General features: G+C 44.3%; 1 protein-coding gene across 1 annotated transcript in view; it reads right to left on the reverse strand.

Annotated features, from left to right (window-relative positions):
* The window catches only part of ANTXRL (ANTXR like), a 53,964-nt gene extending 37,247 nt beyond the window's left edge, over nt 1-16,717 (reverse strand). Inside the window, exons 1-7 of the mRNA XM_061358810.1 lie at nt 16,455-16,717; nt 4,462-4,533; nt 4,259-4,330; nt 2,292-2,373; nt 2,155-2,188; nt 280-359; nt 100-168 (exon numbers count right to left, since the gene is read on the reverse strand). Coding sequence (XP_061214794.1) covers nt 100-168; nt 280-359; nt 2,155-2,188; nt 2,292-2,373; nt 4,259-4,330; nt 4,462-4,533; nt 16,455-16,615 — 570 coding nt within the window. The 5' untranslated portion in view covers nt 16,616-16,717. The remainder of the gene's footprint in view (nt 1-99; nt 169-279; nt 360-2,154; nt 2,189-2,291; nt 2,374-4,258; nt 4,331-4,461; nt 4,534-16,454) is intronic.
* Between the last annotated feature and the right edge of the window lie 2,464 nt (nt 16,718-19,181).

Genomic DNA, 19,181 nt, shown 5'->3' on the forward strand with positions numbered 1-19,181 from the left:
TTCCTCTGATGCTGTTACTTGTGCACTAATGTCACAGAAAATCAAAACTAGAGGAAAGCAAGCAAAGTTACCTGCGTTTCATTGAGCAAGCAAAGTTACCTGCGTTTCATTGAAATCTTTCACTCCAACACAATAAACTATAGCGCCAAAGCTTCTGGCTCGGTTGGCCTAAAAAAAAAGAAATTGCCATCAAGCGCAAAGCCATGTAGTAAGTGGAGCCAGCAGCTAATGCCTACAGGTCTAACATAAGCAGTTTGGGTGAATGTGAAGGTGACTTACTTCTTGTTCAGCATAATAAAACTGAACATCTTGCAATTCTCCATCCGTGAGAGCAATAATCACACTAGCAGTCCGAACTCCTACATGAAAGATAGTTATCAGATTACCATTGTATGTATGACACAAAGATTCAACAATGAAATGAAAGTTTGAAGTGAGGCATTCCTTTTTTTTGACAAATAAATGCATCTACCAAGATTACATCTAGACCTTTCGTGTGGAAAAGTGGCAAAACGGATTTGCACAGAAGAACAGGTTTCCCCTTTTCTCTTTGCAAACTTGACTCTACACAAACCTTGTCCAGAGATGATGGTAAGAGATAATACCTATGCAAAAGGAGCTTTGCTGCCATCCTACCTTCTCCTCCAGCAGACTTTCAAAGAGCAACCCAACTGAATATGGCACAAAATGTGCTTCTGTAAGGTGTTCAGTCCTACACTTCTTGAAGAGCTGTCACTAAAAATCATATGACTTCTGAGCATGTGAAAACCTTGAGATCAGGTTCATGACAGAAAATTCACACCTTGTGGAAAGATTTTATATCCCACCTAAGCTTAAGTGAAAAGGCTGCATAGACGTTTGATAGCTATATGCATAATGCAGTACAGAATACAGTACTACCTAAAAAAATGTAAGATGTCAACAAAATTAAACTTCATTAATGTGCAAACTACGGCTCAATCTACCATTCTGCATCCATGGTTCTTAAGCAAAGTAACTAATACACACACACGCGTTACTTTCAGAGAAGTATTTCTTATTTTTCAAAATAATCTGTTACAACTTCAAGTGTCTTCCCCCATACAGTCTGAAATTAAACACTGATCGGTTCTGACAGGTTTCTTATGCCATGCAGTCCTTCCCATGTCATGTCAGACACAGACAAATCTTTAAAAAAATGACCTGCAACTTAGGGGGGGGGGGGATAGCTTGGAATCCTGTATTCCTCTTTTTTTTTTTTTTTTTTCTTTTTTCCTGCTCAGTATGCTTGAAAAGGGCTGGAAAAAACACTGAAAGCTTATTTTGTTTTCTTTTGAACATGTTTCTTCCCTGAAGTTTATAATCCAGATTTATAAACTTCAGATTTATAAATCCAGATGTCATCTACTTTTTCCTTACAGAATAGTTGGTTAGTTCTTAGCTATATACTATGATGAGGTAAAAGAGCTTTCAGTTGCATTCTTCAGGACTCTGCTGACAGAGGTGCCTGAGAAGCTATGCAGAGGTGCTGATGAAGAATCTACACTCACAGTCTATTTTATGAAAAGGCACTGACCCATTTCTCCATTTTCCAGAGACCACCAGCCCACAAATGAGAACCACCTCATACCACAGTACAAACCAGGCAAGAAGGGTTCAGTTTAACTAATTAGGCCTTCTTTTGGCAAAGATAAAAGCCACAAATACATTTCCCTCTTCAAATTTTGGCAAAATTTACATTTTAGAAACTCAGAATCTGATCCTGAATCAGTCACACTGATGCAAAAATCTCAGCTGTTTGTATTCACCCCTACACTAATGAGAACAAGGACTTGGGTGCACAAGGCAGGCAGTGCTGAGTGTATCAGGACAAAAGGGTGCAGGAAAATCTGGGTACTCCTGTCCCCTGGAAACAGGACAAGCAGTTCTGGCTTTAATGTTTTGGTCTGTATTCTGCACTGGGGCAGATCTGTGATCATCCTGGTCTCTTCTGGTCTTAATAAATCATGAATGATTCATTTAAAAGTAGAGCTGTAGTCAAAATGGAATGTAGCGATTGTGTAACACCAAATCCTTCTCTAACACTTTTCAGCGGGTTGACTGCAGGTCATATATGAACTATCATCACTGTCTCTTCAATGAAGATACTTAACAGGAGCAATATATAACACATACCTCCATAGGTTTCGTGGTAAATCTGCTCATTTGCCTGCAACAAAGTGCAGAACTTTGTTAGCTCTTAAGTACACCAGAAGCAAGCAAAGCAAAGTTTCTATGTATAAATCAAAGGAAGAAGGTACTGTGATATGTACCCTTTTAAATCCTTCATGCATGAATGTGTCTCCTCCAGGCACTTCAGACTGAAGAATGTTGAGCCCTCGTCTTATGGCTTCCCTTTGGATAGAAAACAAAACCAAACAAAACACTGTTAAAATCAATTTTATTTTATTTTTTCAACCCCCACAATTTTTCAGCCAAACACCCATAGGAGCACAAAACTGGATATATGATACAGTGTTAGGGTTAATATATTTTAAGGGTGCAATTCCATCCCTCATTCTGGTACACTGTCAGTCAGGATAAGATTGAATTAAAGCAAATACCAGATATTAGACTCTGACAAACTGCGGATGGAATGAGAATTTAAAAGCTTATGACCCTGTCATGAAAATGGGACAAACATAACCCCTATATTCAATCAATCATCAGGACAGCTGGAATTAGGACTTTTCCATTATAAAGACAGAGGCCAAAAGATAAGAGAACAGGATGGGAATGATGTGTATTTCCTATCCTAGACCAGGAACTGATCAACCTTCTTGGGCCAGCTGGCTGCCTAATAAGAGGGGGAATCTGATACTATGACACCTTCTTGCACAGCTTCTTACTCCACAAATACCTGTTAACGAACAGGATCGCTCAGTGAAATGAATAATTTAATCAACCACTGATCACTAAATGACCCTGATCCTCAGCAAAGTTTTCGTTTTATTAATGGCACACAAATAAAGCAAGTAAGGCACAAATATTCAACAGACGAGATGTAGGCAGTCCAGCATCATCCCCAGATGAAATGGCACATTATTTTTTAAAGGATAGTCAGAGCCCCACTTTACAACTGGGTATTTTAGGTGGTACAACCCCAACTACAGAGGAAACAGGAGTCTATGTGGGATGAAGGTAAAATTAGAAGCTGGAAATTCAGGATTTGTCCTTACAGCAAAAAGCACATTTTTACCCTTTCAAACTATAGAATGAGCTGAAAAGGCACACATGGTGATCCATACAGAGAACAGGAGTTTAGGAGAGGGAACATTCTAATATCATGTTCAACATATTGCCACAGGGCTCCTGTCTACTGTCCACCTTGAAAAGAATAAATCCACCTGGGAGAAGTAAGCAAGTTTGGGCTCTGCCACCAAGGTGGAGACCTAAGCCAAAATTCAGTGGAGCCAGCAGAAACACAAGACCCCTGTGGGGTTTCTGGTTTTGGGTGAGAACCTGGAGTACAAAACGGAGGAGAGGTCCTGTTTCAAGACTGCTTCAAAGCCGTCTTTTTTATAGGGTGCACTGTATTGCTGGCACCTTCTCATACAGACAGAAGCAGCAGCAAAAGCAAGGGCTTTAAGCTGAAAGAAAGTTCTTAGAAACACCTCCATAACTGGGATTTGGGTACATGAGGCAAATTAAACCCAAAATTATTTGGGTTGGTTTTGTCTGCTTGGTTGGTGGTTTTTTGCTTTTGAGGTTTTGGTTTGTTTGGGTTTTGGTTTTGCTTGGTTTTTTTTTGGGGGGGGGGATTGGTTTGGTTTGGTTTTTTTTTTGGGGGGGGCTGAGTACAACTAGCTGTTGACATGAAGTTCGGGACTTTGGGTCACTCTGAAAAGCACTGTGGGACTTCCATACAGTCCTTTTGCTCATCAGCTCAGGGTATGAGATAGCTGATGCAAAAGCTGCCGTATTTGGTTACCTAGGGATAGCGAGAATGTACATGATTCCTTGACTGGAAATGTAGTTTCTCCTTAAAATACTGCAATAAAGAACATACAGCCCAGTGCTGCCTTACTCTTACAAGGCTGAAAAAAAAACGGTAATGGGAGACCCAAAGTCCTTCTAAGCCCTCTTCCAGCTGGGAAGGGTGGAACGGATTTCAGTTGCTGCCTGAGTTGGTGCCACAGTGAGACCAAGACAGACCTCTGGATTCTGGTTTGGGGGCCACTTGCTGCTTGAGAGGAGGGACGGAGGATATTTCTGGATGAAAGCTGTAGGGAATACTTGCCTGTTTTCTGTTAGTTTCATGACTGTAGTGCCTCGTGAAGAAAAAACGATGAAAGACATCCGCAGCATTGGACTGAAACAGAAGAACAAGCCAGATCCACATCAAACACACACCACTTCAGATTTCCATTTGCTAAGAAGCAGTGAATGAAAGAACAAATCAAGTATATAGCAGATTAAAATATCAACTTAAGAAAACTTTACCTTATGAACTTCTCAGCTAGGCTTTCCACAAAAGAATATATCTCAGTCCAATGATTTCTAACACTTCCAGACCTGTGTACAAAACATAATTGATTACATTAATCTATTTTACATTGAAATTCCTTGTTCCACTCTCATTCTTAAGCCTGTGCTACTCCAAAGGTGGTTCAGGACACAAATTACATAGATGTCTATTGAGATGAGGCAGCTAGCTCTGTTGAGGTTTCCACAGAAGTTGTGTTGGAACCTGTAACAGAAACCACCATGGCAAAACCTACTGACTTAAAGAGAAGTAGGTATGAAATGGCTTACCATACAATTTGAAAACAAATTCAGTAACTCTTCCATCTGCTTTTGTTCCTTTTATAACATACCATATAAATATTGTCTTCTAGTTTAATTAATTTTATTTGACTGTGAGCTGCAAGCAGATTATTTGCTTTCCTAGAGCACAGCTCTCCCCTTGCAGCCACACAGGAAGTCTTGACTGATCTTCTATTCTCCCAAAACGTGTGGGAGAACGCTTCCATGAATTACTGTTTGTTTCACAAGAGAAAGCTTCTGAAGTAATTCAGAAGGGAAAGGCAGTACTCATAGCTAATTCGCTGGACTAACATTCTGGCCAGTCAATCCCTGGCTGCTTTACAGATTTCTTGTGAAAACTTTGGCAACTTGGTTACATGCACAAACTTACATTCATGCTGCCATTCCCAATAAATAAAACGGAATTACTGGCACTCCCTGTTTTTTTTCTGCTTAGTCTTACATTCCCAGGGACCCCCACACTCAGACCTCAAACAGACCCTTGCATGCAGCAACTCTGTAGTAAATGACAGGCGGTTCTACTGTGTAGATATATGCCACACACTTTTAGGCCATTAACTAGGCTACAAAGTATGAGAAGTCAATGGTTTTAAAAGCCCTCTATAGCACTGTGGTGTTTATGAAAGAATGACTTATTTGCTTTCCTTGCTAGGCAAACTCACATATCAGGTGTCCTAGGCATAAGGATCAATAAAACAACAGCACATACAGAAGGATGACAGGGACTTAGGCAGAGAACTAAAAAGTTTCTGAAATTTAACTACTGCATAACAGTAGGTTTCCTCTAACTTGTTAGACATTTTTCTGTGTAAATATATATTAAAAAGCGAGAAAACGACCTGTATTACAATTCTCAGTTCTACTACGGACTTTCCAAGTGACTCTATGCCAGTTGCTCCTGCCCCTGTATGTCAGGCACAGGTTAGCATACAGGAACCCACATGTGCTACTGTTCTGGAGAACTGGTGATTCATTCACAGACTGAACTGGTTATCACAGAATTAAAGAGAGAGGGCAACAAAGCACAAGGAACTGCTCAAACCAAGGGTCTGGACCCTCTGCGGTCTCCAATCTCTATGTGCTATGCAGTGACATGTTTACATAGTCATACCCAGCACCAATGAAAGTTTCTGGCACTGCTAGCACTTTTCTCATCATTAAAAAACAATCCATGCTGATGTGAGGTCTGTACTTTAAAGACAGCTTTTCCAAAAGGGATTTGAGGCAGTTCAATGCCCGTAATTCCCCAGGATTTTTCTCAGCGTCCCAGCTAACTCTCTAAACATGATGAACTCAAAAGAGATTTTCTTGAATCTCTGCAAGATGCATTTACAGCTCCCAGATTATTTTTTTTTAAGTCTTTCCCCCCTGGAGTTGACATCCAGTTTCATTCTGACTTTTCCACCCCACTTAAATCCAACTCCTGCAATTTCTAATGGAGTCACTTCACAGATTAGCTGCAGTACTTTACTTGGAAAAGGCTGACCTATTTTGGAGGAGGTATCAAATTTCTACTGCTGGCTCCAGAGGCACTGATGCAATCCAAAAAAGAAAGTAGCAACGAGTTTTCTTTGTAACAGCCACAAACCATCATTTCCAGTACCTTCTTAGGACTGTCAGAATTACCTCTCCTACCTCCCCCTCCCCTTTTTTTTTTCTTAATCTACCCCTCAGGCAAAGAGCAGTTTGGTAAAAAAGCCTCAATACTGGAAATTCCAGAAAATCATAAACCACTCATGGTGGAAAAACATTAAGACTTTTAAAGTAAAAATATACAGATAACCTTAATACTGTGCTCTTCCATACACTCTGACTATAATGAAACACCCCTTCATGGAAAGGGTACAGCCAGTGAGACTAGTAATTGGCTGCAATCAATCTGTAGATGCCCACTTCTGAAAAGCTAGGGGGGTCTGAGGAGTGTACAGTGCTCTCAGAGTGTCTGGCTCCACATCATCAGGTTACAACCCTGCTGAGCAGAGGTACTTTAGCATGGCAGTGGGTCTCCTTGTCCTCTAGGATAGATTCTACTCCACAGTGAAATTGGTCATTTCACTCTCAATCTTAAGACTAATATTCTTAATATGAACCCACATGGTGCTTACCAGCTGGGAAGTGCCGAAGTATTCCAATCTATCAACTGGGAACTGTCAAAACCAGACAGAAACACTAGCAAGAAAACATTCCTGTTTCAAAATCCCATATAAAGAGTACCAGTGAAGTAGTCAGCACTTAATCAGTTCCACACCAGATTCCTCCAAGCCCATGTATGTCATGTCCCACTGCAAATGATACCCAAATGCCACCAATGCCCATCATGTCAAGCCTCTCATGAACACCAGTAGGGGTAGCCTAGGTTATAGAAAAACCTGATTTCCCCACCCTGCCACTGAAGCTCACCTCTATATATCCCCACTTGTAAAGTATTTTTATTTGCTGTATATATATATATATATATATATATATATATATATATATGTTTCAGAGGCTGCTGGGGTTTGTCCTGATAGTTTCATCTGTTGCCCTGAGGCATGACCATACACCACCACCACCACCAGTTTTAATGGCAGATTAAACAAAGAATTACAACAATAAAATGTTTGCTAAACTATATACTATGTTGCCAGATGCTGTCAAAGACTGACAAACCGGAGCTGCCCAATGTTATTGAAGATACTGATGCATTTCATTGCTTTTGGGATCTTATCTTTCACACTTCAGAATCGCTTTTGCTGGCAGCATAAACTAACCTGCTGCCCTTCTTGGCTGCATCAGGCTAGGAGGTTTCTTGCCTTGGTTTCCCATGACAAGTGGGAGGCTCCAAGCATACTCTGAGCTCCTATCTGAATATAACCAATGCTTGAAAGCCATACTTGTTTTTAACTCCACAGTTACGAAGCACAGGGTCTTTCAGTGACTTTCTGCACTACAGGTTACTGTTGGTCATCCACACAGCATGGCTTTTACAGCAGTTTTGTTGTTTTGGTTGTTTCCCTTAGAACCTTTCAGTAACTAATAAAAAACTCATGTTAATCAGTGTACCCATGCTAACAGGGGCCTCAGAGTAGATGTGTTGTCCCAAAGTGTCATCAGTAAATAACCATAAACAGATTCCTTGCTTGGCCTGTTTGGCCATCAAATGATACATTCCTGTAAGATTTCAGAGGAACTGGGAAGACTTCTGAATAAAGATAAAAGAATAAAGGAAGCATGGAAAAAGTCAGTGCTGTGCAGAAAAAGCACTGGGCACACAACACACGGTCATCCTCCCTCACCAGAGAAGCCATAGGGAAGTGATGCAGCCAGGGAACCCTATGTATCCTGATGTGGAGGTTTGTACCAGTGGATCTACCAAGCTGTCAGCAAAGAAAGGCTACATTACAGCCAGACCTATCTTGTTGGCTCACACCTTTGAGATTTCCTGCTTTCAGTGATCAGCTACCTGGTTCAACTCCTTGCATCATTCAACACAGCCACTGTCACTCAGCTGAGCACCAGGCTTCCTCCTTGCACACTCCCCACTGAAGATGCCCAGTGAGCCCCTTGTTCTCTGCAAAGTACCAGGCCCCACAAGCCAAAGACTTCTATGGATGGTGACCCACAGCTTACAAGCAGTGAGTGTGCCTTTCAGAGACAAGCTGGATGATGAGGTTCCAGCCCTCAGAGGTTACATAATTCTCATGGTGAAGGAAAATGCAAAGCAATAAACAGCTGCTGTGGGTAGCCGGAGAGCCGCGGAAAGTATCTCAGGGCCTGTTTCTGCTGGGGTGAGCCTGGAACAGGTCCAGAGAAATAGCAGAATTTCCCCAAGTTCATACCGGCACAACTGGGATCAGAATTAAGCCCAAGCAAAGTGAAAAAACCCACAGGAGCCATTTGTTGTGAGCGTGCTCCCCACTCCACAAGCTCTGTTCCCATTACACACGAGACAAAGAGGAGAGTCAGCAAACCACAACACAGGAAAGAATGTCCTCCTGGCCTCACTGGGACTTGCTTGGAGGAGCAGCTGCTGCTGCAGCTCCTGCTGCTGCTGTTTTCCTGAATTTCTTATTGCTACTGCTTGAAGGGAGGGGAAAAGAGGAGGTCAGTGAGTATTTCTGGGGGTGGAAGGAAGTGATGTGATTGCAAGGCTTCATTCTGCTCCTGCTTACTTTGGAGTGACTCCTTCTAGCTTAGCACTTTTACTCTGTGTCAGTGTAAAAAAAAAGCATGTTAAAGTCATGCCTACCCCAATCTGAGGTACTCCACTGCTGCTTGTGAAAACAACAAAGCGTGAGATGGGTTGGAAACCTCCACTTACAGGCTCCCAGAGCCAGTGGAGCTGGAGCCCTAAAAAATTAAACAGCAAAATGCTGGTAAATGGGGTGCTAATCTCAGCCCAGTTACTTCAGCAGGCAAAAGATAGGAAGGTCAGTTGTAAGGTGTCTGTCCTAGGGCATCTGTGATTCACAGTTACAGCTTAACTCACCATCAGCAGCCTATGTAGTGCAACATACATCAGTCCTACACCTTAGCAATGAAAGTTAAAATCCCAGCATTACCCAAACAGTGAATATATTTTATTATTTCATGCACACAGAGGAAAGGCAGCAGGACCCACAGCCTTCCCTCCCTGCTGAAAGTGAGAAACTCCATGAAGATACAGGGCTGCTCCTTGTCCTATTCATTGCACATGAACACTTGCCTCTGCTACAGATTAGCTGAAGGCAGCAATTCCAGGAATCCCAGAGCACGAAACAGACCCGTTATTAATGATGCCACATTCAGTTTGAGTATGGTGTCAGGAGAGGACAATACTCATTAAGTTTAGAGGTCCCTCTAAGTCTCTATCCCCTAAAGCTAATGGTGATCCTGTGTAAGGCCCATTGCTTAGAAATGTGGCACTTTGTTGTTGATGTTATTTAGAGGACTCTTTATGGCCACAACCATGCTGTAGACAACAGAATTCTTGCACATGGCCAATAACAGCTCTGCAATAAAAGCAAACCCTGAGGCACCTATTTTGTTGTGGTTTCAGACATGCACATGCCCGTGTTCATCCACCCCTCTGCTCTCTTCTGAACCAGCACAGCATTCAAAGTGACAACAGTCCTCCTCTCCCAAACAATGCTTCTTGCAAGCATATAAGGGACTGGGTGATTCATCTAGGCAAGGACAGACTAGTTTATATTATGTGCTCCAGAGGCAATTAGAAACACTGGTGGAGACAGCTATTCTGAGACAGTCCTTCCTTCAGAGTACTTGTAACACTAATTGACAAGACAAAAGCTGGAATGGGGAGGGGAAGATGCAGAGGAGTAACTCCTAAATGGATTTTAGTCCTCGGCCAGCACCCTGAGCACAGAACTCAAAGTATTTGAACACAAAGGGTCTCACAAACGAAACCATTAATTTTATACATGGCTTTTCTCTAGTAAAATTACCGACAAAATCTGCAGAAACATTAGACTTCTCTAAGTCACGCCTCAAACACTGCTCTTTGCTCCTGTGTAATACATCTAATCCAAAAGTCACATCCATCTGCTACTATAGCTCTTACTACATCCCCAACTAACAAAAGAGCACAAAGTGAAATTCAGAAGCCATGCTTAGACTGCATGTATCCACTTCAGATCTCCCTTTAAGGCTGAGAGCTGCTCTGAGGAGCATCAAGGCTGGAAGACCCATTCTCAGCATCCCCATTCTCTTCAGCACAAAGTGAGCAATGCTCAATCCTAGTCACTCTGCAACACTCTTAACAAAGTGCAAATGATAGCCAGGAGCTGGGAAATACAACTCTTGAGCCCAGAAAAACTCCTAGGAGTCAATTTTGAGTCGCATTTGAAATTAAAAGGTTCTGTCCTAATATGCCTCATACAAACTCACACCAGCATTTGGCCTACAAGCTCAGACAAAAGTAATGAAATTCTCAATCACTGAGTGCACATGAACAAAAATCCTGGGTCACTGGAAATCTTATGGTTTACTTCCTTGGCTCAAGCCCCAAATAAATCAGATTTAGTTACATGCATAAATAGACGGCAAATGACAAGCTGCCATGGCTTTTTCTTCCTGTTAACTGTATATGGTTTATGTCAAATAACCACTGCCCATTAACTTTGCATTGTGTTTTATAAAGAATTTTTTTCTTGCAGCAGAAGGGAAGAGAATTGGTTTTCCTGAATATTTTTTTTTCCTGCCAAAAGACAAAGCTGGCAGAATAATACCAGACAAACTACAAACAAATAAAACCTGGTTCCAATAACATAGGTATGTCTGAAGCCAAATAAAAATTCGCTTTGGAACATTCCAAGCAATTATACCTGTTGTAAGAAAAACACAGTGCTGTCTGAGATATAACCACAACAAAGAAAGATGCAAAGGCAAAATATCAGCAGATTAGGTTTTGAAAACAATAAAGAATATTGCTTAGGGGCAGCTGGGGAGTACGAGGTGTCATGTAGATGATGTGGTTACATTATAAAGGGGGGGGAGAAAGTCAGACAGCAAAGGTGGAAGACAGATTCAACCATTTTTAAATATACATGGATAGGAATCAATGCCATCTAAAAAACAAAAGTGATACTTTTGTTCAGAAAGCAACTCCTCTCAATCTCAATAGGCAGCTGACTTGCATCAGCTCCTATATTTTACAATGAACTGAAGTCTGCCTGCAGTAGGTAGATATTCTTATGAAAGAAAAAGAAAAAAAAAAAAAAAAGGAGTTCAGCAGTAGTTTTAGTCAGTCAACACAGATTTTCAAATGCAATTAAGTTAGGTGACAGCATATGTGTTCAGGCACCTATCTTTGCCAGCAGTCTGATTTCCAACCACAACAACGTTCTTAGCCACACTCTTCCCCACCTCACGTGCTGTGTAAAACCAGCACAACAAGAACGGCATCAGACCAAGATAGCACAGAGAGAGAAGCTGCAGAAGTTCCCATAGGTCCTGCTCCATCCTAACATTCTTGGGCTGAGATTACACAAGTACGGGAAAAGAGGCAGAGTGAGAGCCTAAGGCAAAAAATACTTGCTCTCACTAGTACTTGTAATTCATGAGTGCTAAATTCATTCAAATCATTGGCAAGGAAATAGGGATAGGGAGGGACACAAAATGTGTTTACCAAACTCTCTTTCTTTGCTTTAAATATGGCATACTGTGAAAAAGAGAAAAAAAAAAACACAACACAACAAACCCAAGGTGGAGATCAACAACTCATTACCGTTGGTTTAAAATGATAAAAGCTGGTCCAGAACAGCAGATTTTGAAATCCCTTTTGTTCCAGTAGCTTTTCTGGCTCGCCTGCAGCGACTTAGGAAGCATCAACCTGTTTCCCTCCCTCCTCCACAAAACTGGCTTTTCAAAGGGAAGTTGGGTGGGCTGACACAGACCCAAACCTCAAAACCAGGAAGCAGTTGAGACACAGTAGCTAATTTCCCATATAATTAGAGGTTGTACACTTCCCCACCAGCTCCCAACCATGAACATTCACCTCGGAGCAAAGCTTACCAAGTTTAAAGAGAGGAAGCTGGTAAATGGATTACAAGTGAGAAGCTGGCCATATTTTACTGATGTCTTTACCAAAGTTGGTGTTGACAGGGATGCTCTCAGGAGCACAGGAGACAAAGCAAAATTGATGTGAAAGGCAATATTGTTGTGGGCCTAAGAGATGGGAATACCATGAAGAGTTACTATCCAGAAGTTCAGGGGGAAGATGAGGAGTGGATAAATATTAGTCAGGCCAGCATCTTCCCCCCAAAAAACATTATAATCACTGCTCTAAAAGAAAATCAGCCAGGGCCTTACTCAAGACATTTGTGCTGCCATGGTGTCTGCTGTGGGAAAAGAAAACATTTTCCCAAGGCTGTGCAGATCATTTTTCCTCAAAATAAAAATAATTTCTTAGAAAACATCCCAGCAGGAAAATAAGAAAATACTTCCCTCTATCTCGCATTGTTCCCCCACCCCCAATTTTCCATCCTGTCCTAAAGTGAAAACAATAATCAAAGACATTTCTTCATACTGGGTAAATATAAAACACAGACAGCTCTGCAGCTCAGATCTGTCATGTCAAGCATTGCCAGCAGCAGATATTTATGGCAGTTGTAAGTCCTTACTTTAAAAGGGTTTCTATTTGTTGCACTAATAAACAATCATAATGATGCTACCAGGCACTGTTATAATTAGAAAACACTAGAGGTCACTCATCCTTTCTGCTGCGCAAGTGCATTTCAATATGATTACAAACAACAGTCAGATGTCAACAGCAAGGCAGGCATGAAAGGAAGTTATTTACATGCTCAAGCACAAGGATGTCACTATAAGACCTGACAGTCAAGCACTCAAATCCCTAAAAGGATCTGTCCTCCAGCAGTTTGGGTTGGGACTGAAACAATTTCTTCAAGCACCTGGGTAAGCAAGGCAAATGAAACAACCAAAGCAAGTGAGAAATACAGAACTATTCATTATGCTGGGCTTCAGAGCTACGTTTGTTTAAAGGTAAGATCTTTGGGATCTTAGGTACCACATGTGACTTGATCTTAACTGCATGCCATAGGAGAGGTGGGTATGCCAGCTGCACTGTATACTGCCTTACCTCATGCAGAGGGAATGACTTTGCTAAAAACAGAAAAATTTCTGCTGCTTCAGTATGATACATTAAAGTCTTCTACTACTCCAACAAGCTCAAGTCTCGTAACTCAAACTATGACATGCAAACAGCACAAGATTGCACATTCCAGGCAACCACCTTTGTGGCCAGCTAATGTCCAGTTCTCCCAGCTTCAAGAGAAGCATCCCCAGAAACCAGGCAGTCCTAATGTGGCTCTGGCATAGTCAGACAATCCTAAGGAGGATGGTGGCACATATCCCTCCCATACATGCTGCTTTTCCCTTTCACCCTGCCAGCTTCTTGCTCATCCAAGGCTTCGTTCCACTGCTCTGATCTTGCCTATCCTATGGAGTTAACATAAAGGGTGCAATCAACTTCAAGCTGAGAAAAACTGTAAGAAATCAGTGAGTTTCTTTCACTAATTGGCAGCATATATATTATATCAATAACTTCACCAGCAGATGATCTTTTCCATCTGAGGGTTGTTGCCTGCAGGATTAAATCCCCAGAGACTTTGCCTGGCAGAATGAAAAAGAAAAATCATGTCCCAATAAAGTCATTGCAGTAACACACAGTGCTTACATGCGTAAGGAGAAAGGCTTGTTGTCTTATTCCAATTTGCCTCCTATTGATGTAAGATTACATCTTTCTATGGGGAAGCAAAGCAAAGCAGATTTAAAGTCATTTAGGTCCACACCCAGGCTGACTTCAGACAGGGACTGCCATTCAGCTAAAGAGCACAATACAGGGTCACAGGATTAAAGCCTGGAGTTTTTCACAGAGCCAATGCTTCAATCCCATTGTTAGACAGCTAATTAAGACTGAATGCATCTAACTCCTGACTGGCAAAGCACCAATGAAGGGAGGCAATACCCAGGCCATGTGGGGATACTCTGTGGTGTAGAGGGCTTGGTTTTTCTGGGGATTCTCCCACTACAAATTAGAGCCAGTATTCTTCCCATATATGTGGCAGCACGGAACCAATTTAAAGAAAAAAATAAAAGATGCCGACTGCATTTTCGAATTTGACCAGCTGCTTCTGACTAGCTTCCTGCCTTCTCTCTACCAGGAATACCCTGACTCTTCTCAACACTAATGGATTACCTGGTTCCTTCCTGATGAAGATACTGGATTCTGCTTCAAGATCCAGTGTCTATCCACTCAGTCAATCCTCCCTGCCTCTATAAAGCTCCCAGTGCTATGCCAGATGTCACAAAATACAGCTGTGACTAAATACACTCTCAGCTGTCATGGGACTTATGGCTTCTAAGGTCTGGCATTCTAACAGTACCCATATGGATAGTAATGCAATCTCATTGAGGCCAAAAGCAGCTTTGCCACCACATTGCCACAGACTTGATAGGAGCAGGGATGGATTCTAAAACCACTCAGGTGCCTGAGGAACTTCTACTACCACTTTTTAACAAAGAGGAACTGTTTGGTATAACTGTCAAAGGTTTTAAAGATTCAGTTTGCAACTGAAGCCAAAGAGAATTTTCACACTGGAGCTGAAGTGCGTGACTTTTCCTTCAAACACATTCGGGTTGAGTCTCCAATGGACCACTGTACAGAATGGACAGCACCTGAGCCAATATACAAGACCTACAGCCTACTAAAAGAAAACATACCATTTCATATCCACAGTACTAAAAATGCACTTGCTTATACAACCAATTTTCTATTACTTGACATATCAGTTACTGAGCAAATTACTCTCTTATCTGCCTTGATTTCCCCAAATACAAAATGAGTGATAACAGCCATCAATCAAGTAAAGTGCTTTCTGATCACAGTGTGGCCATTGCCAGGGGTACACAAAGCCAATATAAACAAGCAAACTGCACTGCAGAATCATGTCACAGAGAGAACCACGTTGCAATCACCAACATTCGTTGTTGCAGCAAATTCAATATGGGAAGTGAGCATAACAACAGTACGAGTCACTTTGGAAAAGCCTTGCAAGAATCCAGTTAAGAACTAACACTACCCTCCCCCCCCCCGAGCTCTTTCTAGACATGAAGGTTACTTCAGGAACAAGTTCTTAGTGAAAGAAAACAAAACAATGACCACATGGTGTGTTACTGCCTTTTAGAAAGGCAGAACGCCTTTGGTCTTCAGATGCCTTTGCTCTGAATATGGGAATATACTGACTCCACAGTGATGGTGCTTTTTTGCCTTGTGTGAGCTGTGCAAAGGGCCCAATGGACTGAACAGTTCTCCCAACCAAGAAACAGCACAATGCAGACTTCATACCTGGCTTGTGGTCAGGAATCACAAAGAAAAGGCTTCAGTCTTTCATAATACCACATCTTATATATAACCCAGGATGTATTAGATAACTCAGCCATCACACTCCTTGAGTTTTACCCTTGGCTGTCAAGTCAGAGCAATGCACCAGGAGAAACAGAAATTTGTGCCTTCTGAAGAACACCTGTGGGTGAACCAGTTTACCTCTCACTTTGCTACAGCTTGCTATAACATGCCTATGAATGTGAGTCTAACCACACCCTCTGGCCATGCCTAAATTGGGCTAACACAGTACTAAAGTGTTTGCCAACCTATTTTAATAGATGTAACCCAAACACAGGCTTAGACAATTCCAAAGAAGCTGAGCAGAAACAAGCTCTGTAAAAAAGCAACCACCACATAGAAGCAGTCCAGCCTTAACTTCAGGTAGGTCTGCACAGACCTGGCACAGCCAAATCCCACAGGCGACAACTCAGCATTTAGCTTGAGTCTTGGCACCAAGCTCCAGGAGTGCTGGGGGCACTAACCAACATCCCCTCAAACCCAACGCTCACAGCTCATGCACCACACCTGCAACCTGAAGGTGGCCCGGTTTCCTGGGTCTGTATGTGCAGCTACCCTAGGACAAAGCACAGTGCTCTCCTAAACGTTCTGCTTGAAAAGCAAGCAAATTTTGGGGAGCGAAAATAAGAACCCTGCCCTACACATCACGTTTGGCACCAGGAGAGGTGGGGGAAGACACTCGGGGACACGGGGGAAAGACCATCCCCGCTGCTGCAAGGAGGCACTGAAGGGTAAATAAACGTTTTTAAATGCGACTGTCACTTACTTATCCAGGATGAAGTAGAGATCAAAGGCACCGTGACAGGAGCGCTGCTCTTCTTGCTCTTCCTCCTCCTCAGGCCGGGCGCAGGAGGTTAGGATCCCCATTACCAGCAAGAAGCAGCACAAAAATGTTGCTTTCTCCACGCTACTCCTGCAACTCGCCATCTTTTCCCTTACTTAATTCTTCCTCCTCCCCCAGTCTCTCTCTCTCTGCAAACCTCACTGGCTCTTTGTAAGCACCGAGGACAGAGAGGAGGAAAAGAAACAAAACAAAGAAACCCCTAACTTCAGGATCTCAGCTCAGTCCCGCGGGCTCAAGGCAGCCGTGCCCTCCGGGTAGCGGATTGCTGGCTCAGGGCTGGAGATTGACCCAGCCGGACGATACCCAGAGCCCCGTCGCCATACCCCCACCGCCTCGGCGGCTCAAACCCGTCCTGCACGGAGAGAAGCGGCTTCTCTCGCAAGGGCCAGAGGCAGGAAGGGGCAGAGGGAGGGGAGCGGAGGGGAGGGAGACTTATGGGGGCAAGCTGAACTGGGACTTTCCTGTTCCGGGATACCGAGGTGGGAAAGGCTGCTGCGAGTAGAAAAGCAAAGTTAGGGAGCGCTGCTCCCCAGCCCCGTCACCGCCCGCGGGCGCCTGGCGGGCGTCCCTCCCTCCTTTCCCCTTCGGTTGCTCGTGGGACGCTTGGCAGCCGCAGCGGGAATAGGAGAGCAGCATCTCCCCGCCGGGGCGCGTTACTCTGCAGCGGCCCTTGGGGCACGGGGACCGCCAGAGGCGGGAAGGGGGGGCCAGCCTCACGTCCCTCTCTGCCTTTTGCCCACGGACTCGGGGAACAGCGGGGGTCCCGGGGTTGACCGGGGGTGGGAGGTGTCAGCCAGCGAGGAGGAAAGAAGTTTCTGTAAGGAGATGGGCGTCATTGCAAAAAGCTGTGACAGAGCGGGAGTGGGGGCCGACGCGAGGGGAATGTTGCGAAAAATTTAGTTGTAGAAGATGGATGTAATTAAAAAAGGTTATTTCCTGGGGGCGGGGGCAAGGGCAGGTTTTCACAACCCTCTCGCGCCACAGAAAACTGTTTTTTTTCCGTGGCAAAAAAGACAAACCCTTAATGTTGAAGTCTGCACTACTCTGCAGGCAATGAGTGATGATGAAAAGAAATCTCCTAATGGAGGCTTTGCACAGTACCATTATCTCTCCGCGCCTGATACACACAGGATACAATGCACTGCCTTGAAGAGCTGACCCAGCTCATCTGGATGCTGTCTCCAAAGTTTGAATAATTAGTGGGTTCCAGCCGCTTCCCCCTCCCCCACAGCCTCTGCAGGCTCTAATTAATGAAAAGAGCCACGGGGAGGGATGAGACCGGAGTCACTTTGCATGACAAAGTTGGGACTAGACGTTTCTCTTTCTTGGGGTGGGGGGGGAGGCTTTTGAACATGAGTCAAGGTCTAGGGAATCCATTCCCCGTGGGGCACTGGCACGCTGCCCCACCAGGCAGTAGCCCCCCTCAAACACCCATCGGCTTCGCAGGGAGCCTCTTCTCCCGGGAAGCCGAGCGATAACGCTCCGGCCAGGAGCCGTTTCTACCTGCCAGCAGCAAAAAGTGACACCTCCACCTCCAGGCACAATGGTACTGGGGGGGCGCACGGCCTACCCGGGGGAGGGCTCAACCCACTGCCCTGCGGAACGGAACTGGACGGGCTGCTGCGGGGGAGGGTGTGTGCACCACACGGCAGCTGTGTCCTGGCCCCCGCCGGTCCGGCGGTAGGGCTGCGGCCCCACTGGGAGGCAGTAGGATGTTCTTTCTCTCGACGTCCGACAAGGACACGCGTGGACGCGGGGCGCCTGCCTCCGCCGCGCATCACTCTTCCCCGTCGGAGCCGGTGCCTCCTCCAGCAGCACTCGGCATGTTTTGTGCGGTGGTTTTCAACCCTCAGTCTGAAATAAAGTTTGGCACTGCGGGGAAGGCATCTCGGTTTCATTCCCTTGTTTCTGTGCTGGACCGAGTTCAGACACATCCAACCGCGGCGGAGGTCGGGGACTTATCAATAAAAATTGGAGGGTCCACCGGTTTTCAGCCTCTCTCCCGGTTTTAACTATGCACAGCTAGAAGCTGAATGTACTGCTTGAGCTGACCACTTTAAAGGTTTTTGTGCATTGGCCAGCCGAGACCCAGCGATTACTTAGATCATAGAGAAATACAGAAAACCCACATCCTCCCTGGTGACATTCACGAAAAATGAGCAAGCGGCTGCTGGGCGGCAGGAATCCCCCGTCCTCCCGCTCCGCCCGGCTTCGGCCTCGACGGTGCCCGCTAGCGTTGGGAGCCCGCAGGGGCCCCTGGAGCCGCCGCAGGGGACCGGTCGTCCCCGCTGCCGCCGCCCGGAGCAGCCGCGTCCCCCTCCCGCGGCCGTTCAGAGCGAAGTGAAAGTGCTAATAGCTTCAGATTCCCTCGGTGCTCCGTGAAGATCAGGTTGTTTCATAAAATAACGCGGCAGACCTCAATGGGCTGTCCAAAGCAGAGTAAGACACTACAAAGAAAAATCTGGCTGAACTATTTTCTGATAATGTGTGTTGCCCTTCTTCGATCACGGATAAATCATCTTACTCTGCTAAGGGAGCAGGCTGCCCGGTCTGCCTTCTCCAAAGGATGTGTGGCCCCGGCGAAGGGGGCATGCTTTAATTCTTGTTGGGCATAAGCGAAAGACTAACGAGGGGTGAATGGCACAAATC

The sequence above is a fragment of the Neopsephotus bourkii genome, unplaced genomic scaffold, assembly GCF_033783945.1.
Source record: "Neopsephotus bourkii isolate Nb327-2 ecotype Australia unplaced genomic scaffold, CSIRO-AGI_Nbou_v1 NB_951, whole genome shotgun sequence".
NCBI lineage: Eukaryota > Metazoa > Chordata > Aves > Psittaciformes > Psittacidae > Neopsephotus > Neopsephotus bourkii.